The sequence below is a fragment of the Cervus elaphus genome, chromosome 20 (genome assembly GCF_910594005.1).
Source record: "Cervus elaphus chromosome 20, mCerEla1.1, whole genome shotgun sequence".
Lineage (NCBI taxonomy): Eukaryota > Metazoa > Chordata > Mammalia > Artiodactyla > Cervidae > Cervus > Cervus elaphus.
This window is the reverse complement of record NC_057834.1, coordinates 111,618,452-111,643,867: the sequence shown is the minus strand read 5'-3', so window position 1 is coordinate 111,643,867 and position 25,416 is coordinate 111,618,452. Positions and strand designations below refer to the sequence as shown.

The 25,416-nt window shown below is 40.5% G+C and overlaps 1 protein-coding gene and 1 pseudogene across 3 annotated transcripts in view; one reads left to right on the top strand and one right to left on the bottom strand.

Annotated features, from left to right (window-relative positions):
• Positions 1-7,919, bottom strand: part of USP24 (ubiquitin specific peptidase 24) — a 136,385-nt gene extending 128,466 nt beyond the window's left edge. For all 3 annotated transcript variants that reach the window (XM_043875796.1, XM_043875798.1, XM_043875797.1), the window contains exon 1: positions 7,466-7,919. In XM_043875796.1, coding sequence (XP_043731731.1) covers positions 7,466-7,783 — 318 coding nt within the window. In that variant the 5' untranslated portion in view covers positions 7,784-7,919. The remainder of the gene's footprint in view (positions 1-7,465) is intronic.
• A 16,723-nt stretch (positions 7,920-24,642) lies between these two features.
• LOC122676800 lies at positions 24,643-25,030 on the top strand (annotated as a pseudogene).
• The last annotated feature ends 386 nt before the right edge of the window (positions 25,031-25,416 follow it).

Sequence of the window (25,416 nt, the reverse complement as noted above, 5' to 3'; positions counted from 1 at the left end):
CCAGGGGTCTGAGGGACACAGAGATAAAAAGAAATAATACTGCTCCTCAAGTCCAGTGGGAATACAGATACATACATGTAAATACACCTCTTTGTTAGCTAAAATATGATCATTTCTTTACTTGGTGTACCTACAAAATGCCATTGGGAGTATGTGGCCATGTGAGACAAGCGTGCCTTGAAGAGAAACGGCATTTAAGGTAATCTCGAAGAATAAATCCATGTTAGCCAGAGAGATGCTTATTGAGGTTTGGGGCTGAGAGTGAGGGAACAGATGGCCCCTGAACTGCAAGGGAGAACATGGCACTGGAAGGCAGGAGGCATGATGGGATGGATAAGTATGGAGATCTTGAAAGAAAGGAGTTCATTTTACCTACAGGAATTAAGGAACCACCAAACATTTTTAAGCAAGGTTATCTCATAACTAAAATTTATATTTTACAAAGATCATTCTGGTACCCATGAGTGGCACAGAGAAACAGTAAGAACGGGACATGAACAAAACCAGAGCAGTAACAGAGGGGGCAGGAGAGATATTTACGGTTAGAGTTAACAGGCTACTTGATAAGAAGACAAAGTAAGGAGTCTTAAATAAATTAAATAATTGACATATGGTGTTGCCATTGGCAGTATGGAATGCCTTCATATTTTTTAGGATCTGTATTTTAAATCGCTATAACTTAAATTGCTACTAAAATGCTACACGGTAGGCTTCTAATGGTAAGTTGCAGAAAGCAATTCAATTTTCAACCAAAACTGCCAATATGAGTGAGGAATGGAAAGAAGGGAGAAAAAAAGCCTAAAAATTTTGATCTGTTTATGAAAGCTAGATTCTAAAAGAAGACAAAGTAGAAATTGAAAAGCAGTGGCAACAGCGACTAACTAATCTTTCTGGAAAAGATTTTAACTTCAGAAACCATTTTGGAAGCCTGCTGATAAAGAATGTATTATATTTACTTTTTAAATAAAATATTTCTAACATAAACATCTTAAACTTAAGTGAAAGTATATCAAATGCTGTCAACTGAATTTCACAATGCACATAACTAAAACAACTTAAGATACTACAAGAAAGCAAACTATACGGGAACTTAAGAAGTGAGAAGACTTTGGTGGGCACTGAAAGATATTGCTTATTTCCAAGAAGAAAAATAAAATCTTCAACTTAGCCCCAGAAAAAGATTCCACCTTCATGGCTAAAGTATTTCAATTTTGGTAAAGATTATCAAAATGAAACGCCAACTTAGTTGTGTTAGCTCTTTACTTCAGAACAAATAAAAATACACCAAATCTAATGTCACCTACTACTAATATGAGCTTAAGAAAAAATTTTTACAACTCATTTGTGACTGAAAAATATTTCAATACTGAATAATAAAAATTCCTATTATAATAATGAGAATGAGAAATACAAACTTAAAAAAGAAACTAAAACTCCCTGGAAGGAAGGTGAGAAAAAACATCTACTCTTGAAAGTGAAGTACAACTTTCTTAGCAATGCCTCCACAATGCAAAAGTCTCAGGCTGATACGTCCCTTGTATCTCAATTTTCCAGGTACCTGAATGCTTACTTCCTTATATGCCCAACTTTCTTCTTATTTTCTTATTTTTTAAATCAAAACCGTGGTAAAATGTATTACACATCCCTGAACTTTCTTAAACAGAACAGACGGTAACCTTTTCTGGAGTGCGGCATGAGTAAAAACAGCCTCTCGGGGGCCATCAGCACACAGAGCTGTTGTACCTCACTCCATACACTCTGCTTTGCCTTCAGTTTCCTTCCCCTCCTTTATCCCTGAGCTACGTGTCACTTCTCACTGCTGTGTTTGCCTCCAGCAGCTCATCACCTCATGTCTGGACTACTGTAAGACACTTCTAACTTGACAGAAAACCTAATATTAAAGCTGATTTGAACTATGTTTTTTAAAAAAAGACAAAACAGCTAGGACTTCCCTGGTGGCTCAGTGGTAGAGAATCCACCTGCCAAGGCAGGAGACACAGGTTTGACCTCTGATCCGGGAGGATCCCACATGCTGCGGAGCAACGCAGCCCAAGCGTCACAACTTACTGAGTCTGTGCTCTAGAGCCCGTGAACCCTGACCTCACGCGACTCAGCTACTGAAGCCCTCATTCTCCAGAGCCCGAGCAACACAGCAAGAGAAGCCACCGCGTGAGAAGCCAGTGAACTGCAACTTTAGAGCAGCCCCCCAACTCGCCGCAACCAGAGAAAAGCATGAGCAGCAACAAAGACCCAGAATAGTCAAAAATAAAAGCAATTAAATAAATAAAACAAAAACAAACTAAAACACAAACAAGTGAAGTGCATGGTCTTGAGTGCATGCGGAATATGAGGGTGTTTTGAAATGGTTTAATCTTATATATTTTACTTCTCATTTCTCTTTGGTATTTCAAATAAGAAAAACTTCTGGGAAAACTGAACTCCACAGACAAGAAAATTATTACTGAACCAAATCTTCCTAAATATAATGATTCTTATTAAAAGCAACAATTTTTCATCTTTGCACTCAAATTCAAATAAAATCCATGTTATATGCTTTTTGAGCAGTAAGAACGAAGCTGTGGAATACCCTGATGTCTGCTATTTAGGTTATATTATGGTTGAAATTCCTTCCTCATATTATTAAAATGTTTACTTTTCTAATGTTGTTACTGGTTTCAAATTTTAAGCTAACAGGGTTATTATGTTGCATAAAGCTATCCCTACCTACTATGATTTTACATTCATTCTAATAGCAAATGGTCAGGTAATTACAAGTCAGATGAACTCATATGCCTAGTTCGCATATGAGACACATATATGCTAGATTACAAAGAAATTCTTATTTCAAAATTAATCTTTCAGAGTCCCTATTTTTCATGTACTTTCAACTGAATTTTGGAATTCTTTTTTCCCTTTTTTTGGCCCTGCCCCGTGGTATGCAGAATCTTAGTTCCCAATCCAGGGATGGAACTGCTTACTGCCCCCTGTATTGGGGGCACAGAGTCTTAACCACTGGATTGCCAAGGAGGTCCTGGGAATTATTTTATTTTTTAACTCTAAAACTTATAAACAGATTCCACATTCTCTAATTTAACAAGTCACAGTAGATCAGAAACTGTAAATCATATATTCAAATCACAAATAACTAAAATTTATTTATAAGATATTTACTCCACATTCAAATGAGCTAGGACTGTGTATTTTAGAGGAAAAAAAGGACATGAGTTTTAATATAAACCTTAGTATATTATGTAATATATAATGTATAATTTTAATTCATGTGTAACTACCCGCTTAATACCAAAAGAAAAAAAAAGAGGCAAAAATAAGTTAAGTAGTTACAAATTAATGTGATTTTTATGTGATTTATATATATTCTAGCAGGACCAACTTTGGGGATCTTTAACAAAAAAGCAATGAAATCATGCAAATACTTCTGACAAAATATTTCCAGAAGACTCCACAATTAAACAGGAACAAAACAAGGAGTTCACAATATTAGTGAGATCACAGCATTAAATGTCACTTCTAGGAATAAGAATTAACATGAAACATGACACTAAGGTCTTTCTAACTGTTAAAACTCTACTTCCAAAAAAAATTCCATTTTAGTATTTTCTAAAGAAAAAACAAGGAAACTTAGTAACAAGTAAGGTATATTGCACAAGTGTTAAATTTTAAAAGGTGCTTAAAAGGGTTCCTGGTTCTAAGTTCTAACTCTCTGGATAGGATCACAGTTCTTAAAAGGACCAACTCTGTCCCAGCTCTAGGAGGGCAGAACCAGGGGGCATGCCCTGAATAGTGGTCAGTGGGGCTGATATTAACCATAAAAGAAACACTGAAGAATCCTAACAGTGGGGGTGTTAAACATCTGGATAAATTATTTGGAGCAGCTGTGAGATCTCACTCTCTTTAATAATAGAACAGACTCCTACCTACTGTGGAAAGGCTGTGAAGTAATGCTATTCAAAATCAAAACTGGTGAACTTTTCAAAACCCCATCCAGACCAAGACACTGAGAATTAATATCCAGACCAAGACACCGAGAATTAATACACTTCTACACCCAGCACAACTTTCTGCAAAGCAGTACCTTTACGTCACTGGAAGATTATCTAAAAAAGTGGCTTTCTGTGCAGTGTTATGCATTCTACTAGATATCTGAGTCTTTTCTATCTGCATTCTCCTTGGTGCTACTGAACTAGAAGTTAACTGCTTTTACTTTCCAAATTTTAATTTTTAAACCAAATCCTAATTATAGCACGAGCCCAAATTAGTAAACTGATTTACCTAACTGCATGACCTTGGGAAATCACTTCTTGTAAAACTAGAGGCTTGCACTAAGATCCACCAGAATGCAACCTCCACATTCTGTTCCCAGTCCTGGAACCTGGAAGGATTAAATGCTTACCAAATGAGAGGACTGTTCCTGTTACCAAATGACAAACACAAAATAAATGCAATCATTTTTTTCTTTTTTAACAACTGGATTTTGATCTGCATATTCCCAAACATTTTTAAGAGGACAGTGAAACTGAAATTTCCTATTAGGCCAATACAAATGTATATAATTTCAGACAAGGACCTCATTTTAAAGAAATAAAACAAGTAGATTATGCAAGAGCTGACAAGCTTCACCTTGTTTATTACACTTTCTTTTCTCCAACCTTTTACTGTGCCCTGTCCCTTTTTCATTTGAAAGGCAGGCAGTTGGTAGGGAGAGAGTGTACTGCACTTGCAGTGAGTGGGCCTGGATCCTAGTCCCATCTCTTTCATGAACTGACTCTGTGGGGACATGTCACTTCCCCTTTGGGGCTTGCCCACTTGCATATGTAAAACCAAGGAGACAAACTAAGCATTAATTTCTGAAGTCTTCTTTACAAAGGTATATTCTCCCTTCATTCTATCCATTATCCTATTCCCAACGCCTTGATTCAGCCCTTGCAATCCACATCTTTCCTAGCTTGTACAGGAACCTCAAATTTGTCTCTTTCCCTCTTTATTTTTCCTTTTTATCTTAAAATGAATTCAATCTTAAACCATGAGTTGAGCAGAATGAAAAACAGACTCTCTTTGAAGTCAGAGAGACCAGTTTCAAATTCAGATTTTGCCACTAGCTAAGCATAGCTCTAAAATAGTGATGTTATTAACTACCTCACTGGAGATTAAGTACAATGGATAAAGCACCTAACAGTACCTGACACTGTATAGATGTTCAACAATGATCAGTGCTTCTCCCTATTTCCCAAGATCAAATGCCTCAGGTTCTCATTGTCGACAAGGATGACCAACAAGCTGCACAAGCGGCATGCAGGTAGATTTGTAAAACTACAGAGGCAACAACTGGATTAAATATTCTCACCAGGTTCCCATGTGCCTGTATCCTTGTCAGTCTTCTGGGTAAAGCATGCTCAAGTCACCAGTAGCACCCCCCACCTTCTACTCTGTGACCTTGCAAAATTAAACGGTAGAGTCAAATCCACAAGTTAAGAAGAAATGAAAACTTGACATGGGTCTTCAAAAAGTCATAGATTCTCCAGATTTTATATGAAAGCAAACTCCTCAGCCTGTCATTCATGTGAAGGAAGCCAGTTTCAATTCTTAGTGTTTAAATGTTCGGCGGGGCAGCTAACACTAGTATTTAAACATACATTAGTACAGTTAATGTTAAAGTACCACCAAGCATTATAATTTATTTTGATTTTGCAATTCCAGGAAATTAAAAGGCGTGATAAAAGAAAAGAGCAAATTTTTTCACAAAATGAGGATACGCTGAACTTTGAAGAACTATACAAGCAGCGGCTTTCTTTTTTATTTCAAAACTGGGTCAAAACTAAAAGGAACAAGAAAAGTGATGGGGGTTTGCAAACAGAAGCTCATTTCTTAAAGTGATTTAAGTACAGTTATTTAATTACATGGGACCTTTCCCCCAAAGTAGGAATAATTACAACCTTTACTTCCATACACTAGTCAATGATACAGCTGAGTTACTGGGTAACAGAGGGCAATCAATCAAGTGTGTGGAAGTCTGGAAACCAAAGAGATCTTGTGAAGAAATGTAGTTTTTTGAAGTGCCACTTTCTTTCCCAAGCTACTTCAGACCAAGCAAAAGCCCATGCTGCCAAATCATGTGACTAAAAAGACAGAATATTATTTATGAAAAAATTCTTTCAGGAGGCTTAGCTTCATTAAGAATTATCCAAATTCACATCTCTGCTTAAAAACCTAAACCACTAGAGTAAGCCAACCTGCTCTACTGGACCTTTGAAATGTACTATGCAGCAAATCGAACCAAAACCCCTATCATGAGCTGTCATCTTTCTGCAAAGGAATTATTCACCAACACTGCTGCTTCTGGTTGATCCTTTTTTAAAAAAATGAGAGGTAAAGTCTGTTTTCTCCCTCATGTTCTTTGCTCACATCTCAAACTAAACAGAAGGAATCGTTTCCACCGAGACTTGAGATCTCTGATCAAAGCCATTCACCTAGATGGCCCTTTCTCCTTAACAGACTCCTCCAGTCCCTTTACTTCCCACCCTGTCCCTGTCCCTCTGCAGAGCACCCTCAATGCTACAACCCCTTTCTCCAGTCTAGCTTTCCCTCCTTACTGACTTAATCGATTACCAGTATCCAGACCTGGTCCCGGCTTCATCCTCCAACTCCAGTCCCATCAGTGCCGAGCCCCTCCTCAGCTCTGACCCCCGTTATGGCCTCTTATCTCTAACCTTTCTCAGTCTAATAATCCCCATGTCTTTAATACCTGATTTTATCGATGACGCCCCTACCCACATCTCATGTCAATTATTGTCACTCCTGGCCTCTGCCCAGTCCCTCTTCATTTTAGACCCCGACCAATCTCCTCCTTTTTCTGGTCCTTGGTTAAAACCCAAATCCCATCGTAACCTCAAGTCCTCCTCTGATCCCAGCAAAGGCCTTTACTCTGGCTGGCCCATCCCACTTTTTCTCTGACTCTGAAGCTGGTGCCTTCCCCCACGCCTTCACTGAAACCCTGGGCCACAAAATCTCGGGTCCTCGCCTAGTCTACTAGTACCCCATTTCTGACCGCCCGATAACACGCGCCATCCCCCATCACACACTCCAGGCCACTACGTCTATCTTCCCCCATCTCGGGGATGCAAGCTTTGAACCCTCCTCCCCATCCCCTTCCCGGGCCTGCCCGGTTGGTGACCTCAGCTCAAACCCCGAGAGACCCCTCCCCAGCCCGCCGCGCAGCCCTGCCCCGCATCCCCAACTCAATTTCATCAGCCCTCACCCAATCACTCCCCACCTGACCGCAGCCCGGTGACCTCCGCCCTGACAAGCCCGGTGCTCCATCTGCCCTTTCTCCGTGCCTCCCCTGCCCCACACGCCCTCCGCACTTCAAGCCCAGTGGGGTGTGTCCCCTCCCCGCGGAACTCCAGCCCGCTGGCCTCTCCCTCGGGGGTCACGGGCCGCCCCTCCTCACCTCGGCGTCCACCACCTCGTGGTACGCGGGCGGGGGGTCGAACCCGCCGCCGCCTCCGGTGCTCCCGCCGCGGGAGGGGCCGTCGCCGCCGCCGCCGCCGTCGCCTCGCGAGCCCCCGCCGGGCCCGGGGCTGGGGCCGCCCCCGCTGTCCATAGGCTCGTAGCCGCCGTAGTCGAGGCCCGGCCGCTCGTTGGTGAGCAGCGCCACGGCTTCGTTGATGTCGTTCTTGGCCAGGCGCAGGGCCTTGCGGATGGTGGCGGGGTCCGAGAAGCCCATGCACAGCAGCGTGGTCATGTGCTGCTCCTCCTCCGATTCCATGGCTCCGGCCTCCGGGCCCCGCCGGCCGGCGAGCAGCGAAGCTGCGGGTCCGGGGCCTGGCGGGCCCAGCGGCGCTGCGTATGCGCCGTCCCCGCGCCCGGGCGGGCCCTTGCGCTCCTGGGCTGCGCGCTCCGCGGCCGCCGGGCCAGGTTGGGCGCGGGCGTGGGCACCGCGAGCCGAGCTACGGCAGTGGGGCGCTCAGGAGCGGCGGCGGCCCGGCCCAGCCCTGCGCGCCGCCATGTTGGCCTCCTCCTCCGCCTCCGCCTCCTCCGGCCCGCGGGGCCGCGCCTCCGCTCCCGGAAGCCGCACGAGCCGCCGCGGGGCCCGCAGGTCACGGGTGAGGGTTGGGGGCTGATTTTTCTTTCTTTCTTTCGTTTCTTCTTCTTCTTCTTTTTTTTTTTTTTAAAACAGAGACAATAAGGGAGGGGCCGCGCCGCGCAGCGTCTAGGTCGAAAGGACCGCCATGAGGCCCAGGCGGAGGCGATGGAGGGTTCGCCGCCGCCGCCGCCGCTGCCGCCGCCCGCCCATTCCTCCAGCAACAGGTTCCCCCGGGAGCGGGAGGGGCGGGAGTGAAGTACAGCTCGCGGCGCGGAACGTCCCCGAGCCGGCGATCCTGGCCTGCGCTGATGGCAGTTCCCTCCGAACCTGCCCGGAGTTCCCGGCGGACTCCCGCTCCCGGACTCGCTCGCCCCGGCGCGGCCCGGAACGCACTCCATCCTAAACGCAGTGCGCTTGGCCGCTGCTGTAACCCACCCCCAACCCGGTCTGACAGGGACCGCGGTCCTCGAGGAAATCCTTCAGCCACGCTGCCTGAAATACCCTTCAGCGCCCACTTAAATTCATGCCCCACACCGGCCAAATCGACCCACTAGGGCTGAAATGCACCATACTCTTGACCTAAATCCTTCCAACTTTGGCTGAAATCACTCTCAACTGGTTTAAGTGAATTCCCAGCCTTCGTTGAGTTTGCCTTCCATCCTTGACTGACCACCACCTACCTACCCCCGGCTAACCTGAGTGGACTCCAGCAAACACATGCCAGAGTCCCCAGAGAGTCTGAAACATATTTTTACAACCGCAACTCTAAATCCCAGTGCTTTCTGTGAAAACCTCCAAAAACTCCAGACTGCATCACCTCCTTCAGCCTCTGACTCATCCCAGCACCTTGGACCTCTGTTCCCCTCCTGATACACACCCACCCACGTTTTACTGCATTCTTTGGCTCAGGATTCCGGCTATGTTTCTGCCTTTTGAGGGGGGACTGCGCCCCCTCTTTTCTATACCCGTTGCGGGAGGCGACCGCACCCCTGTTGATTTCCACCTTTGAGCATTCCCCTTCCCCTGCAGAGACTGCTTGCTTTGCTTTCTCTTTCCACTTTTAGCATTGTTACCCAGGGGGCATATCTTTAGGCCACTGACTTTACCATCTAAGCCCTGGTCCTTGCTGTTTCCCCGCTTCAATTTCCTTTAATTCATGCTTCTCCTAAGTTATTTCCCTACCCTCTCCCAAGATCCTGATACTTTCCCCCTATCTCACTGCATGCTAAATTAATCCATCTGCTAATACCCTGACCCTGGTTTCTTCCTGAACCATGAAGTCCATCATCTGTCTAACCTTTCTCATTCTATCAAATCCTTCCTGTTGCCAACCCAGGCACTTACTAAAATCCCCATTTACTCCAAATCTTAAATTAGGGGTGGTACCCAGAAATTTTCTCTGCGTTCTATTAGTATCCTTTTCCCTGGACCATGAGCCTTACTTGCTGTCTACATTTTTAAACACCAGCAAATTGATTTACAGGGTGAATTTGTCCTTGTTGGTTAACATGTAAATAAAGTAACTGTATTTCTTGTACTGTTTAAAGACTAGATTATAGACCAAAGACTAGGACTAACATGCAAAGGAAGTAAAATTTTCTAAATGTGTTAATGAAACTAGCAAAACTCCTCTCTTCTGTTTCTGAACAACAACAAAAAAGAACTTGCTAAGCAAGAATGCCTATAATTGGATCAGATCATAACGTGTATATTGAAATAAAATGTTATTAAGTGTTATTAACATCTAGGTATTCAATGACATTTTAGATATTTATCTGTGGTATATGAAGAACAAAAGTAATCTAAATCAGCCTAATCAACCTGTCATAGAGTACCTGCCAAAGGTATTTGATTTTTGCAACAAATATATACTTAGTATTTGTCAGGTGCTAGGTACTGTTCTTGGCACTGGTGATGTGGCTCTAAACAGAGTAGATAAAATGTGATGATGGCAAGGGGATCATATTCAATTTTGCCCTATGTTTAAAGAGTTAAATCAATGACCAAATTAAGAAATAAGTTATAAAGGAAGAGAAAGTAGCAGGTAAAGAAAAAAATTGTTTGCCACTGAAATTCAAAATAGAGCTCAAGAGGTAATGAGACAGAGCGCATTCAGATGGCACATAAAAAGACTCATCAACAGTGGCAGGTTCATAGAACATGACAGAGGAAGCTGTGCTGAACTGAGAAGAGGAAGCAGAGAAAAAGTCTGTGATAAAAACTGGAAAGGAGCCACAGAAGGCTACGAGAAACAAGGAAGGCCATTTTTGAACCGGATTTTGGAGTGAGTGAAAAGCCAGAGTGTCATTTGAGGATGCTAGTAGTATAATCACACTTTTTTTGCATGTAAGAAAGCAAGTGAAAACATTAAACTCTGTTGAATTAGGATAGGAGGATATGATATGAATATTCATACCTTCACTTACATTTTTATTTTTATTGCAGTAATATCTTGAAAATGTTAAAGGACCCTCCAAGATAAATATTTAATTCACATTTATCCTTATTTAGAAACTTTTAGAAGAAAAATAAATAGCTTGGTCTGGAAGAGAAGTATAATGGACTGTCTTGAAGATAAACTATGAGGGGTTTCTTGTAATAATAATTAATTTTAAAAAAAGTTATTGAATGTCAGTTTTGAGCCAGGCTGAGGACTTAGGGAGACAAATGTGAGCAAAATACACAGTTTCTGCCTGTTTAGAACTTTAAAGGCTTTACAGAGAGACAAACAGTAATCATAAAGTGTGATAGGTGCTTTGATTGGAGAATTTCATATTGAGATTTGACAATGAACAACAAAATTCTATAAAGCAATTATCCTTCAATAAAAAAATTTAAAAAGTCAGTGGGGACTTTCCAGGTGGCTCAGTGGTAAAGAATCCTCCTGCCAATGCAGGCAACATAGGAGATGAGGGTTCAATCTCTGGGTCGGGAAGATCCCCTGGAGTAGAAAATGGCAACCCACTCCAGTATCCTTGCTTGGAGAATTCCATGGACAGAGGAATTTGGTGGGCTGCAGTCCATGGGGTTGAAGAGAGTTGCAAATGATTGAGCACACATACATGCATGAGAAAAAGTCAGTGGAAAGTGGCTGGAGTGTAGAGGTCTAGAGAGGTAGCAGTGAGAAAGGAATCTAGAACAAGTGTAAACAGACACCAGATCTGAGAGGGCCACCTAAACTGTGACAAGGAATTTGAACTTTATTCTGAGGGAGTAGGAAGTCACTGAAACATTTACGTAGAGGAGAGAGGTGATGGATGCTATTTAAAAATTAAAGATCAACCTAACTGCAGTGTAGAGAATGGTGTAGAAGAGAGGAAGAGTGAAGATGGTGGTTTTATTTAGGAGACAAGACCATTTAGCCTTCCTAGGTAACCTTTGAAATGAAAAGGTAGAGTTTTTTTTAGTCAATCTATGATACTTATCTTTTTGTTCTTGGTTGTGTCGAGGGGTGGTGTTCTTTGTACTTGTTTTCAGTGGAGTTTGTAGGGATTCTTGAATATGTGGCTTGAGATCTTTCATAGCTTGGAAAATTCTTGGCTATTGTTTCTTTATATTACTTCTGTTTCATTCTCTCTCTTCTGGGACTTCAGTTAAATAAATATGAGGCTCTTTTCATTGAATCATATCCGTCTCCTCTGCTTGTTTCTGTATTTTTTATTCTTTTAACTCTGTGCTTGAGTCTAGATTTTTTTTCTGTCCTTTTCTCTAGTTCACAAATTCTCTCTTCAGCTACACACCTAGACAATGTATTCAAAAGCAGAGACATCAATTTGCTGACAAAGGTCCATATAGGCAACACTATGGTTTTTCCAGCAGTCATGTACGGATATGAGAGTTGGACCATAAAGAAGGCTGAGCACCAAAGAATTGATGCTTTCGAATTGTGGTGCCTGGAGGAAGACTCTTGAGAGTCTCTTGGACAGCAAGGAGATCAAACCAGTCAATTCTAAAGGAAATCAACCCTGAATATTCATTGGAAGGACTGATGCTGAAGCTCCAATACTTTGACCACTTGATGCAAAGAGCCAACTCATTGAAAAAGAATCTGATGCTGGGAAAGACTGAAGGCAAAAGAAGGGGCGGCAGAGGATGAGATGGTTAGATAGCATCAGGGACTCAATAAACATGAATTTGAGCAAACTCTGGGAGATGGTGGAGGACAGAGGAGCCTGGCATGCTACAGTCCATGGGGTGGCAGAGTTGGACATGAATTTGTGACAGAACAACAATGATAACAAAGAAACTGTACCCGTTAGCTGCTCTTATTATATCTCCTTATTCTCCCCAGGACTTCCCTGGTGGCTTAGATGGTAAAGCATCTGCCTACAATACGGGAGACCCAGGCTTGATCGCTGGATCGGGAAGATCCCCTGGAGAAGGAAATGGCAACCCACTCCAGTACTCTTGCCTGGAAAATCCCATGGACGGAGGAGCCTGTTATGCTACAGTACATGGGGTCGCAGAGTTGGATACAATGGAGCGACTACACTCACTTTATTCTCCCCAGTGCTGAGCAAATACAAATTGACTTTCATTCTCTATAGATTTCACCTATTCTATAAAATTCATGTAAGTGGAATCTTACAATATGTGGTTTTTTGGTCTGGCTTCTTTTACTTAGTTTAGTGTTTTCAAGCTTTATCTGTATTTATAGCATGCATTAGTACTTTGTTCCTTTTATGGCTGAGTAATATTTCATTATATGGATATATGACATTTTGTTTATCCCTTTATGATGAATATTTGAGTTGTTTCTACTGTTAGGGTATTATGAATAATGTTTCTATAACCACCTATGTGAAAGTTTTTGTGTGGTCAGATGTTTTCATTTCTCTTGGGTGTATGCCTAAGAGCAGAATTTCTGGGTCAAATGTTAACTTTGTGTTTAACTTTTTAAGGAATTGCCAAATTGTTTCCAAAATAGCCTAACCAATTTATAGTCTCACCAGCAGTACATGAGAGTTTGGTTCTCCACATTTTCTCTACTAGTTATTATAATCTGACTGTTTGATTATAGCCATCCTAGTGGGCATGAAGTGTTATCTTATGGTTTCAATTTGCTTTTGCCTGATGACTAATTATGCTGAGCATTTGTTCATGGGCTTATTAGGCATTTGTATATCTTCTTTGGAGAAAGGTCTATTCCAAGTCCTTTGTTCCTTTTTGAATTGGATTATCTTTATTATTAAGTTGCAAGAGTTCTTTTATATTCTAGATCTAAATCCTTTACCAGCCGTATGATTTGTAAGTATTTTCTCCCATTCTGTGGATGTCTTTTCGCTTTTTTGGTAGTATCCTTTGAAGCACAAAAGTTTTAAATTTTGATGAAGTCCAGTTAATATTTTTTCTTTTGTTGCTATGCTTTTGATTTCATATCCAAGAAATCATTGCCAAATCCAATGTTATGAAGTTTTGCATTGATATTTTCTTCTAAGAATTTTATATTTTTGACTCTTGCATTTAGGTCTTTGATGCATTTTGAGTTAATTTTTGTATTAATCTATCATGTGAGGTAAATGTCCAGTTTCATTCTTTTCATTTGGGTATCTAGTAGTCCCAATTCTCTTTGATGAAAAGACTGTTCTCTCTCCATTGAATGGTATTGCATCCCTGTCAAAAATCAGTCAAACATAAACACATGTGTTTATTTCTGGAATCTCATTTCTATTCCATTGATCTATATGTTTATCTTTATGCCTGTACTACACTCTCTTGATTACTGTTTCTAATTAGTAAATTTTATAAATCAAGTGTGAGTCCTCCAACTGGTTCTTCTTTTTCAAGATTATTTTGGCTATTCTGGGTTCCCTGCAATTATAAATTAATTTTAGAATCAGTTTGTCAATTTCTACAAAAAGTCAGCTGGAATTCTAATAGTGCACTGAATCTGTAGACAAATTTGGGGAGTATTACCATCTTAACAACATTAAGTGTTTCAATCTATGAACATGGAATGTGTTTTCATTTACTTAGATCATCTTTAATTTCTTTCAGCACTGTTTTCTACTTTTCAGAGTATAAGTCTTATACTCCTTTAGACAGATTTATACCTAAATATTTTACTCTTTTTCGATGCTACTATAAATGGAGTTGCTTTATTAACTTCATTTTGGATTATTTGAATGCAATTATACAATTGAATTTTGTATGTTACTCTTGTAAACTACAACCTTGCTTGCTGAACTTGTTTATTAATTATAGTTTCCTAATGTTTGTCTTAGGATTTTCTATATACAAGGTCATGTTTTCTGTGAATAGTTTAATTTCTTTCTTTCCAGTCTAGATGCCTTTTGTTTATTTTCCTTGCCTAATTGCCCTAGCTAGAACCTCTAGACAGTTGGTGTCAAATAGAGATGGCAGTAGCAGCCATCCTTGTCCTGTTCTTGATCTTAGGAGAAAATCATGCAGTCTTTCACCATTAAGTATGATATTGACTGTGGCTTTTTCATATATAGCTTTTATTTATGTTGAGATAGTTTCCTTCTATTCCTAGTTTGTTGAGTGTTTTATCATAAAAGGGTATTGCTACTGATAAGTCACCTCAGTTGTGTCCGACCCTGCGACCCCATAGACGGCAGCCCACCAGGCTCCCCTGTCCCTGGGATTCTCAAGGCAAGAACACTGGAGTGGGTTGCCATTTCCTTCTCCAATATGTGAAAGTGAAAAGTGAAAGTGAAGTCGCTCAGTCATGTCTGACTTGTAGGGACCCGATAGACTGCAGCCTACCAGGCTCCTCCGTCCATGGGATTTTCCAGGCAAGAGTACTGGAGTGGGGTGCCATTGCCTTCTCCAATAAAAGGGTATTAGATTTTGTCAAATGCTTTTTCTTTGTATCTTGAGATAATTATGTGGTTTGTTTTTTATTCTATTGATCTAGGGTGTTGCTTTAATTGATTTTCAGACATTACACCAATCTTGCATTCTGGGATAAATCCCATTTAATCATGGTGGTACTACTTTATATATGTAACTGAATTTAGTTTGCTCATATTTTGTTTAAAAACATGATGGTGGTTCAAACAGTAAAGAATTGACCTGCAATGCAGGAGACCAGGGTTCAATCCCTGAGTTGGGAAGATCCCCTGGAAGAGGGAATGGCTACCCACTTCAGTATTCTTGTCTGGAGAATCCCATGGATAGAGGAGCCTGACAGTCTATAGTCCATGAAGTCGCAAAGAATCAGACACAACTGAGCAACTAACACAATATTGGAGGAAAAGAGCAGTTACTTTTAGAGGAACTCTTAGAGGAATCTAGATTCTGATTATTTTCTGGAAAAAAAAAAATCGGTATGAAAAAATGGAGAAATCTAAAAGAAGAAAGAGGAAGAGGTCATTTTTAAGTTCAAGGTTCTTCCCACCCTTTAGTAAAGAAAGTATATTTCCAAATGAGGTGTCTTTGAAAAGTTAATATGATGTCTTTCCATCCAAAAGATGATGCAACTGACCTGATGGCAGTCCAGCTTAGCTTTTGGATAGTTTTCCAGCAGCAGCAGTGGGTATTCCTGAGCCCCCATGACTAATGGGCAGATGTATCCCCTGTGTGTGCACATTGATTCCACTGCCCCCACTTTGGGAAGTTTTTCACTTGTAGGGGATGAGCTAGGAATCCAGCAGTCCACAACATGAGGAAATGCATGCTATCAGATTGTGGTGTGAGTGGGAGATAGGGCCAAGGTTTTGACTGCCAAACTGCCTTCTAAATTTGTTAGGCACTGAACAGCCATTAAATATTGTGAGTCTGGGAATAACGTGATGGAAGATGTACTTTAAGAAGATTAAACTGGCATTAGTGTATTGAATGTAAGAGATCTATAAACAGCTGTGAGGTGAGAATGAAAAGAAGTATGTAGAAGATAGAGCCTTTGGGATTTGGCAATTGGATTTGACGATCAAGGACAGGAAAGACTCCTCGATTTTAAGACTGGATGATCTGAAGTCAGGATCAACCAGAAGAGTAGGTAATAACTTAGTCTTTAGATGAATTGACAATTAAAATTAGGAAAGTTTGCCTGCAGACTTCACCAATCATATCACATGCATACAATTGGAAATAAAGCAGTTGCAGCTGATAAGCATTTATAAGGCAAGGAGACTAGAGCTATTTAATTTGGAAAGTGAAGAGATTTTACAAAAAGAGAAAGATGAAAGGAGTCATTTATTTCTCTGATGACTTAGTTCCTGGCCTTTGGCTCAGCATACCCACTTGCACATGACACTACATGGCAGCTCAAGAAAGCAAAGCTTGTTCAGGCAGAGGTGCCCCAAGCACACACTCCCATTTTTATTCTACGGGTCCTCATTTTCATCTCCCTATTCTTGGTTAGCTGGTTCTGTACTCCAACTTTGCATATTGTGGCTAATCTACCTGTGGCCTCTTGACTATAGTAATGTTTAGTACCCCTTCCTGCACGTTGGAGCCCTCTGTCCATGGGTTCAGATTTCAGTAATCTCACAATTTCCAGTACAAGACTTCCTCTGCTAGCTCAGCCTTTCAGAACCCTCCTGCTCAGGCTGACCCCAGAATTTCTATCAGGAGATAAAAATTGGGCAGTGTATCTCAATTATATTTTCTGAAAAATATACAGTCATAATATAATAGCTTACAACTCTCTGATTGATTAAAATTTTGAATAAGGAGTAAGTTTACCTTGATAGTAGTGTTGAAACTCAGTTGTTCAAAAGAGAAAAATGGACACCCCACTCTGTAGGTGAAGACTCAAGATTTGAGGCTTTTAGTTCCTCTGAAACCAGGAGGACCTGGTTGTCAGGCTTTAGTGTAATTTCAACATGATTTAGAAGTCTGTTTCATTTCCCTAATGTTGACTCACCAGTGTGGATTAATTTTCCAGGGTGTTGTGCTAATTATAGGCTAGTGGAACTAATGGACTAAATAAAAATGGCAACAAGTGAAAAAGTAGCAGAGGCTCTGGGTTCTGCTTAGATGCAAATATATTTATAACTTCACAATTGTATGGTTACTACTAATTAAGAAGTATTACAGAGACCCTCAATTTTCAAAGGCGTCCACCATCATTTTCTAGTTAACCTTTCCCATCCATTACCACATCCGTTTTATGTGGAGGGTGGAGCTGATAAATTACTTGCCTGAAGTAATGTCTGTGGTAAAGCCAAAATTATACTTTAAACATTATGAATAATGATAAAAATAATATATTTGTGGAGCCTTTGCCATTTTCAAAAGGTTTCCTTTCATTCCCTTGTCATTTCATTTAGCACCTTCTAAGCACCCCTAAGAAGGCTTCCTGTTGGTTAGTTTGAGGAGAGCACTAGAGGAGAGAGTTAGATTGACAGCTTGTTGACAGCTGTCTTGGTTAAATTTGAGTAAAGAGTACAAAGTTGTTGCTCAGGATTCCAGAATTCTAAGTCATACAATCTTCACTCTCTGTTACCTCTTTCTGTTAGGTTTTCTGGGCATTTGAGGATCCACAGGGCAAACATTCAGTTACATTAACCTTTTGTTTTTTGAGTCTCTAGTTTTGTTCTATCCAAATCTGAAAGGTAGATGAGCCTAGTGCCATGACAGACCTTAATTTTAAAAGGTTGAGATGATCCAGATATTGTTATGCTAGAATGCTGGAAGAAAATCTCCAAAAACTGGACGTGATTCCAGTGGCTGCTGTGAACTGCGATTGCAGTGCACCAACTCCGCTCCCATTCCCCACACAACAGCCTGGGCCTTTCACAGGCCCAGTGTCCAGATACTCTACATTCAATCTCCCAGAACCTTCTACAATCCCACAAGCAGAGAATTCTACAATTGGATGGGTTCCAAAAGGTCATGGAGTCTAACTTCATCACCTTGCCAAAGAAGAAGCTGAGACTCAGAGAACTGACGTGACTTTTCCAAGTCCCACAGCTAGTAATTGTCAGAAGTGGAGTGAACACCTCGCAGATTTTTGCTCAGGTAGAAAAGGAGCCAATGATGATAGTCACAATCTCGCTGAAGCTGTGTTGGCCACAGTGAACTAGTGAATCAGCCAGACAGAGAGCAGTTTCCAAGATGTCTTCACAGTTGCTCCTTGACACAGGGCCCTATGGTCATGTTACTTTACCCAGTTGGGAATTCATAAGGCAAATCTGAAGACTCTGGAAAGTCTCATGGGAAAGAATTTTGTTTAATCAAGCACTTCTCAAATTATTTCATTATTTTTTTAAACTCAAAACCTAGAAACAGCCTGTGTAATTGGTGCTCCTTTGAATACATTGAAGGATAAATAAATAGTACTTGTTGAGAAGGGCCTGTTCCAAGCAGGGTGAAGGGCTTCCCAGGTGGCTCTGTAGTGGAGAATCCATTTGCCAATATAGGAGACATGAGTTGGATCCTTGATCCGGGAAGATCCCACATGCCACGGAGCAACTAAGCCTGTGTGCCACAACTACTGAGCCTGTTTGCTCTAGAACCCACGCCCTACAGCAAAAAAAGCCACTGCAATAAGAAGGCGGTGCACCACATCTGGGGAGTGGCCCCTGCTCGCCACAATTAGAGGAAGCCCACACACAGCAATGAAGACCCAGTGCAGCCGAAAATAAATAAATAATTTTTAAAAAGTTACTGCTACGATTTTTGGGTGTAAATAATAGAATCATAGCCATCTAATTTGACTTCATTTTAAAGAAAAAAAAAGATGGAGAGGGTAAAGAGATTTACCGAAGGACATACAGCTGGAGAAGATCTGTAACTGAACTAAACAGAGCTCACCAGGTGCTCTGGTCCAGTGCTGTCTCCTCATTCCATGTCAGCACATAGTCACACCATAAATAGGGAAGACAATGAATATAAATAACAGCATTCACTTATTATAACACTCCTGCTACTTTATTATAACTTGTTTTAACTGTTTTCTTGACCAGACTGTGAACTCCGTGACAGCAGAAGCTATATTTACTTATTAATTTACTGCTCCATCCCCAGACCTAGCTCATTGGAGACACTCAGTAAATAGCTCTCTCCTCCGAATGACTAATGAATGACCGAACAGTAGGAATTCCATTCCTTGAGATGCAATACATCCCTTGCTCTTTTTGTAATTTCTGATGTGGTTTCTGTCACTCCACCCTCATTTTTCTCCCTTGGCACCTTCTGCAATTTCCCAGTGCTCCTGTCTCATGCCAAGGTTTCCTTCATACTTTATGAAGGCACAGGGACTTCTAACTCCTGGTTGATTGATGGAGCAGTGGAAATGCAGTGCTCACCTCCACTTCCCTCCTAACTCTCACTGAGAGAGTTCTGGATCCCTGGGAAAAGCTCCTCTGACCAGCCCACCCCACAGAAAGTACCACTTCCTCCTCCTCATTAATGGATACTGAAAGGGAGATAGATGTTTTCTAAATTTCCTTGAAACCCAAGCCAGCTTTGATAAAAGGAAAAGTGTTCCCCACTGTTTATTAATCAAACCAAATGTCCTGAGTCACTTGGCAGAAGGTAGCGTAGATGCTATGTCTCTCAGTTAGGCAGTTTGTATCTAATTAATCCAAAGGAAATGTTTGTGTGATGTCCTTTTCATTTACTGAAGAAGAATACGTGTTCAAACCTTTGCAAATTCACACTGAAATTAATTCTTCAAGGTTTACGTAACCACAGCTTTGTCAAATCTTCCTTTAAAACACACTTCCTTTAAAGTATGACTAACCATGATAAATTACACATATTTGTAAATGTCATCTCTCATAGTGTTGTTGTGAAACTTAGAGAGAATAAAGTATGAAAACCACCCAGCACCATGCCTGGCATATTAGTTGCCTTTCCTCTTATTCTATTTCCAGCTCTCAGGGTGGTGGAAGGCAAAACTGATGAAATTCCTATCTATAAAAAAAAAAAAAAAAGAAATTCCTATCTATATGGGCTAGGAATGGTTTTGGCTGTAAATAACAGAAAACTCATCATAAGAGTTTATGAAATAGGAGCTTTTCCCCTCATGTTCTAAGTCTGATGGAGTCTACTGGTTTGGTTTTTGTCTGGGAGACCAACAAATCCACAGCCAAACCCACTCCAGTGTTCTTGGCTGGGAAATTCCATGGATAGAGGAGCCTGGTGGACTACAGTCCATGGGGTCACAAAGAGTCAGATATGACTGAGCAGCTTTCACTTCACTTTAATATACACATAACTTCTTTAAAAACCATACCAATTGAGCAAAGTAAGTTTCATAAAGGTGTTTCAGAGCTTACTTAAACCAAATTAGACCTTTTCTATCACAGAGCATTGGACATGACTAGCAGCTGAACAACAACAATCTTCAAAAATTCACAGGTCACCACCTCCCAGAATATTGGAAATAAAAGCAAAACTAAACAAATGGGACCTAATGAAACTTAAAAGCTTTTGCACTACAAAGGAAACTATAAGCAAGGTGAAAAGACAGCCCTCAGATTGGGAGAAAATAATAGCAAATGAAGAAACAGACAAAGGATTAATCTCAAAAATATACAAGCAACTCCTGCAGCTCAATTCCAGAAAAATAAATGACCCAATCAAAAAATGGGCCAAAGAACTAAACAGACATTTCTCCAAAGAAGACATACAGATGGCTAACAAACACATGAAAAGATGCTCAACATCACTCATTATTAGAGAAATGCAAATCAAAACCACAATGAGGTACCATTACACGCCAGTCAGGATGGCTGCTATCCAAAAGTCTACAAGCAATAAATGCTGGAGAGGGTGTGGAGAAAAGGGAACCCTCTTACACTGTTGGTGGGAATGCAAACTAGTACAGCCGCTATGGAAAACAGTGTGGAGATTCCTTAAAAAACTGGAAATAGAACTGCCATATGACCCAGCAATCCCACTTCTGGGCATACACACTGAGGAAACCAGATCTGAAAGAGACACGTGCACCCCAATGTTCATCGCAGCACTGTTTATAATAGCCAGGACATGGAAGCAACCTAGATGCCCATCAGCAGATGAATGGATAAGGAAGCTGTGGTACATATACACCATGGAATATTACTCAGCCATTAAAAAGAATTCATTTGAACCAGTCCTAATGAGATGGATGAAGCTGGAGCCCATTATACAGAGTGAAGTAAGCCAGAAAGATAAAGAACATTACAGCATACTAACACATATATATGGAATTTAGAAAGGTGATAACGATAACCCTATATGCAAAACAGAAAAAGAGACACAGAAATACAGAACAGACTTTTGAACTTTGTGGGAGAATGTGAGGGTGGGATATTTCAAAAGAACAGCATGTATACTATCTATGGTGAAACAGATCACCAGCCCAGGTGGGATGCATGAGACAAGTGCTCCGGCCTGGTGCACTGGGAAGACCCAGAGGAATCGGGTGGAGAGGGAGGTGGGAGGGGGGATCGGGATTGGGAATACATGTAAATCCATGGCTGATTCATATCAATGTATGACAAAACCCACTGGAAAAAAAAATAAAAATAAAAAAAAATAAAAATAAAAAATAAATAAATAAATAAATGCAAAAAAAAAATCTAATGAAAAAAAAAATTCACAGGTCAATTTTGTTATTGTATTAGTCCAATATTAAACATTTTAAATGCTTATTCATAAGACTTGTTTTTGACAAATTTATCTTTAGTATATTATTTTGTTTTCCAAATAAATACACCGAATAAAATAAAAAATCCACAGCTAGTAGCTCTTCAATTCTCTTGGCCTTTGCCTCATCCATATTGCCTCATGGTTCCAAAATGGCTACTGCAGCTCCAGACATCATATTCATATCTGAGACAGAAAGGAAGAGTAAAAGATCTATCTAGTCTTTTCATTAGGAAAGCAAAAAGGTTTTTCAGACCACTCTCAACTGCCCAGCAGATTCATGTTTCATTAGCAACTCAGCCTCACTGGAAGTTGAGAAAATGAGTGCTTAGCTTTTTTAGCCTGTCTAGTGGAGGTAGACAAGGGAGAGGAGGTCAGAAATGGATCTTTGGTTCACTGACTTGAACTATTGTCTGGCTCAAACTTTTAGTTTGACCCTCAGTTGTTTTGCAGAGCTGAGGGAGAAAGTTGAGAGTTGCTCAGTAAGATCAACTTCACTTTCTCTTCTTGTCTAACGAAAGACCCAGTTTAGCATAGTTGGGTTCCATCTGGAACATATATGGGTCAATTAAGCTGCACAGTAGGTGGGGTACTGGAGCTGCCTCTTACCATCTCATGAGAGCAAATTATTAAATTTTTAGGAACACTGTGAGCCAGCTGAGAAACATAGTCATTATTAACATAGAATTATATTAACTTAAAATTAAATACATTATCTTGAAAAAGGTCATAAAAGCTCAAAAAAGCTCACCATTTCCTAACATTTTAATACATTTCACTGCTAACTATGCTCTTGAGGTTATTTATGTCTGCTGTATCTGTATGGAATTCTAAAAATGTGCTACTGTGCATTTCTTCTCATCTCTGTGTTTAGTGACAACTTGGTAGCTTTAAATTGGCCATGGTGGGAGTATTTACACCACAGAAATCAGCAAATGCTACAAATCTGGTATTTTTTTTTTTTTTTTTTGAGGTAGTCAGTTAGACATTTACCAGCACTCCATTGTGCACAGTCCTAGAAAATAATAATTTGAAGAGAGGATAGATATGCATGGACATTTGAGGTAAGTAGGTAGGCATCATAAAACAGTTTTCAGAGCCCTGCCAGAGATAAAACACACAAAGAGATGGTTCCCTGTGTTTTAAACCAACACAATAAGAAGGCATTCTATAGGTTGCTTATTTTTTTGCAGGGATGCAAAGAGAAGTAGAATTTCTTCAGCTCCTGGTACTTGATTCATCCTCAGATCATCCTGTTCTCCTTCATTGGTACTTCATCATTATAAACACCCACTGCATACCTAGCATGGATTAGATTCTGAGTTTAACCAAGGGACATTAAATATGATCTCTATTCTCAAAGAAGTTACTAAAATGGAATATGCACAGGAAAAAAAAAGAAAATCTATTCTTTTGTTCTAAATACCCAATGTATTTTCTTCACAGCACTTATCTTGATTTGTATCACTTTCTCTGAGTGTGTAATATATCTATATATAAATCTTTACCTATTTTATGTTGTGTCCTACCTTAGACTATAAGTTCCATTAGGAAAGGCAGCTGCATTTCTTTTGTTCACAGTTGTGTTCTGGTATCTACACAGTGCCTTCAAGATAGTAGACTCTGAATTACTGTTTGTTGAACGCATAAATGAATGAATTGAATGAAGTGAAATGAGTAACATAGACAATAAGAACTGTAGGAGGTGACAGGAAGGAATGCTTACCAATGACTGGAATGGGTGGGAAAGCTTTTTGAAGGTTCTAGGGCTTTAGGAGGATATTGAAGAAAGGATAAGACATAAATAAGGTACATGGCACATTCAACAAGGACTTATATGGCTTGAATGAAGAGTTTAATTCCCTTTAGCTGGAGTTGGAGCAAACTCACTGGAACTGGTAGGTTGGGATCAGCAGGGTTATATTCAGTTGAACTTGGACTATGGTGTGAAAGTGAAAGTGAAGTCACTCAGTTGTGTCTGACTCTTTGTGACCCTGTGGACTGTAGCCCACCAGGCTCCTCCATCCATGAGATTCTCCAGGCAAGAATAGTGGAGTGGGTTGCCATTTCCTTCTCCAGGGGGGTCTCCCTGACCCAGGGATTGAACCCAGGTCGCCTGCACTGCAGGCAGATGCTTTAACCTCTGAGCCACCAGGGAAGCCCACACTATGGTGTTAATTGGTATTAATTGGACCCAAAAGAGGAAAATTTAATTTAAAAAGCAAATGACTATTAGGGCTGAGGATGGAACTCAAGGTTGAGAGAAGAGAAAAATATCTAATTGATTTCCCACCTGCCAGTCTTGTTCTTCTACCTATTCTCCACAAAGAAACCAGAGCAATCTTTTAAAAATGTTTATCAACCACTATCACTCATGGATTTAGATGAAAAAGTAAATGTTCATGAATTTAGGTGAAAAAGTATTCAGCAAAATATTAACTATTGGATCTAGCTATGTACAAAAAAATGTATATACTATAACCAAGTGGGGTTTATTTCAGGAATGCAAGGCTGGTTCAGTATTTTAAAATTAATCAGTGTAATACACCATATTAACAGCCTAAAGAAAATTCACAGAGTCATATCAATTGATGGCAGAAAAAGCATTTCACAGAATTCAATATACAATCATGAAAACTCTCAAATAGAAATAGAGGGTGAACTTTTCAACTTGAGAAGGATCATCTACAATTCTACAGGTGGCATTATATTTAATGGTGAAAAACTAAATGCATTCCCCCCTAAGATTAGGAAAAAGGCAAATATGCCCACTATCACCATTCTTATTCAACATAGTACAAGAAGTTTTAGCTAGCACAACGAAGCAAGAAAAAGAAAAGAAAAGAAATACATATTTGAAAGGAAGAAATAAAACTGTCTTGATCTGCAGGCAACAGGATTGTCTATGTAGACAGCCACAAGGAATCTACAAAAAAATTTCCCCAAACAAAAGAAAACAAAATCCTAGCTTTTTCCATGCTGCCATAATAGTTTGCATGAATGTCCTGGATGATGCTCTCAAGAGTATCAACAATGCTGAAAAGAGAGGCAAATAACAAGTTCTTATTAGGCTGTACTCCAAAGTCATCATCTGGTTTCTGACTATGATGATGAAGCAAGGTTACAATGGTGAATTTGAAATCATCTATAATCACAGGGCTGAGAAAATTGCTGTGAACCTCACAGGCAGGCTAAATAAGTGTGGAGTGATCAGCCCCAGATTTGATGTGCAACTCAAAGACCTAGAAAAATGGCAGAATAACCTGCTCCTGTCTCATCAGTTTGGTTTCAATGTACTGATAACCTCATTTGGTATCAGGGACCTGGAAGGAGCAAGATGGAAAACACACAAGAGGGAAACTGTTTGAATTCTTTTGCTAGGGATGTAATGGAAAGTGAAAGTGAAGTTGCTCAGTTGTGTCCGACTCTTTGTGACCCCATGGACTGTAGCCTACCAGGCTTCTCAGTCCATGGGATTTTCCAGGCAAGAGTACTGGAGTGGGGTGCCATTCCCTTCTCCAGGGGATCTTCCCAACCCAGGGATCGAACCCGGGTGGTCTCCCACATTGTAGGCAGACGCTTTACCCTCTGAGCCACCAGGGAAGCCCTGGTGTATTACACCAGGGATGTAATAATACATGTAAATAAAATGCCCCAGAGGAAAAAATAAAAATCCTAGAATAAATAAGTTTAACAAGGTAGCAGTTTATAAAATGAAAACACCAGGAAAATCTAGATACAGATAAAAGTATATGGAAACTGAAATT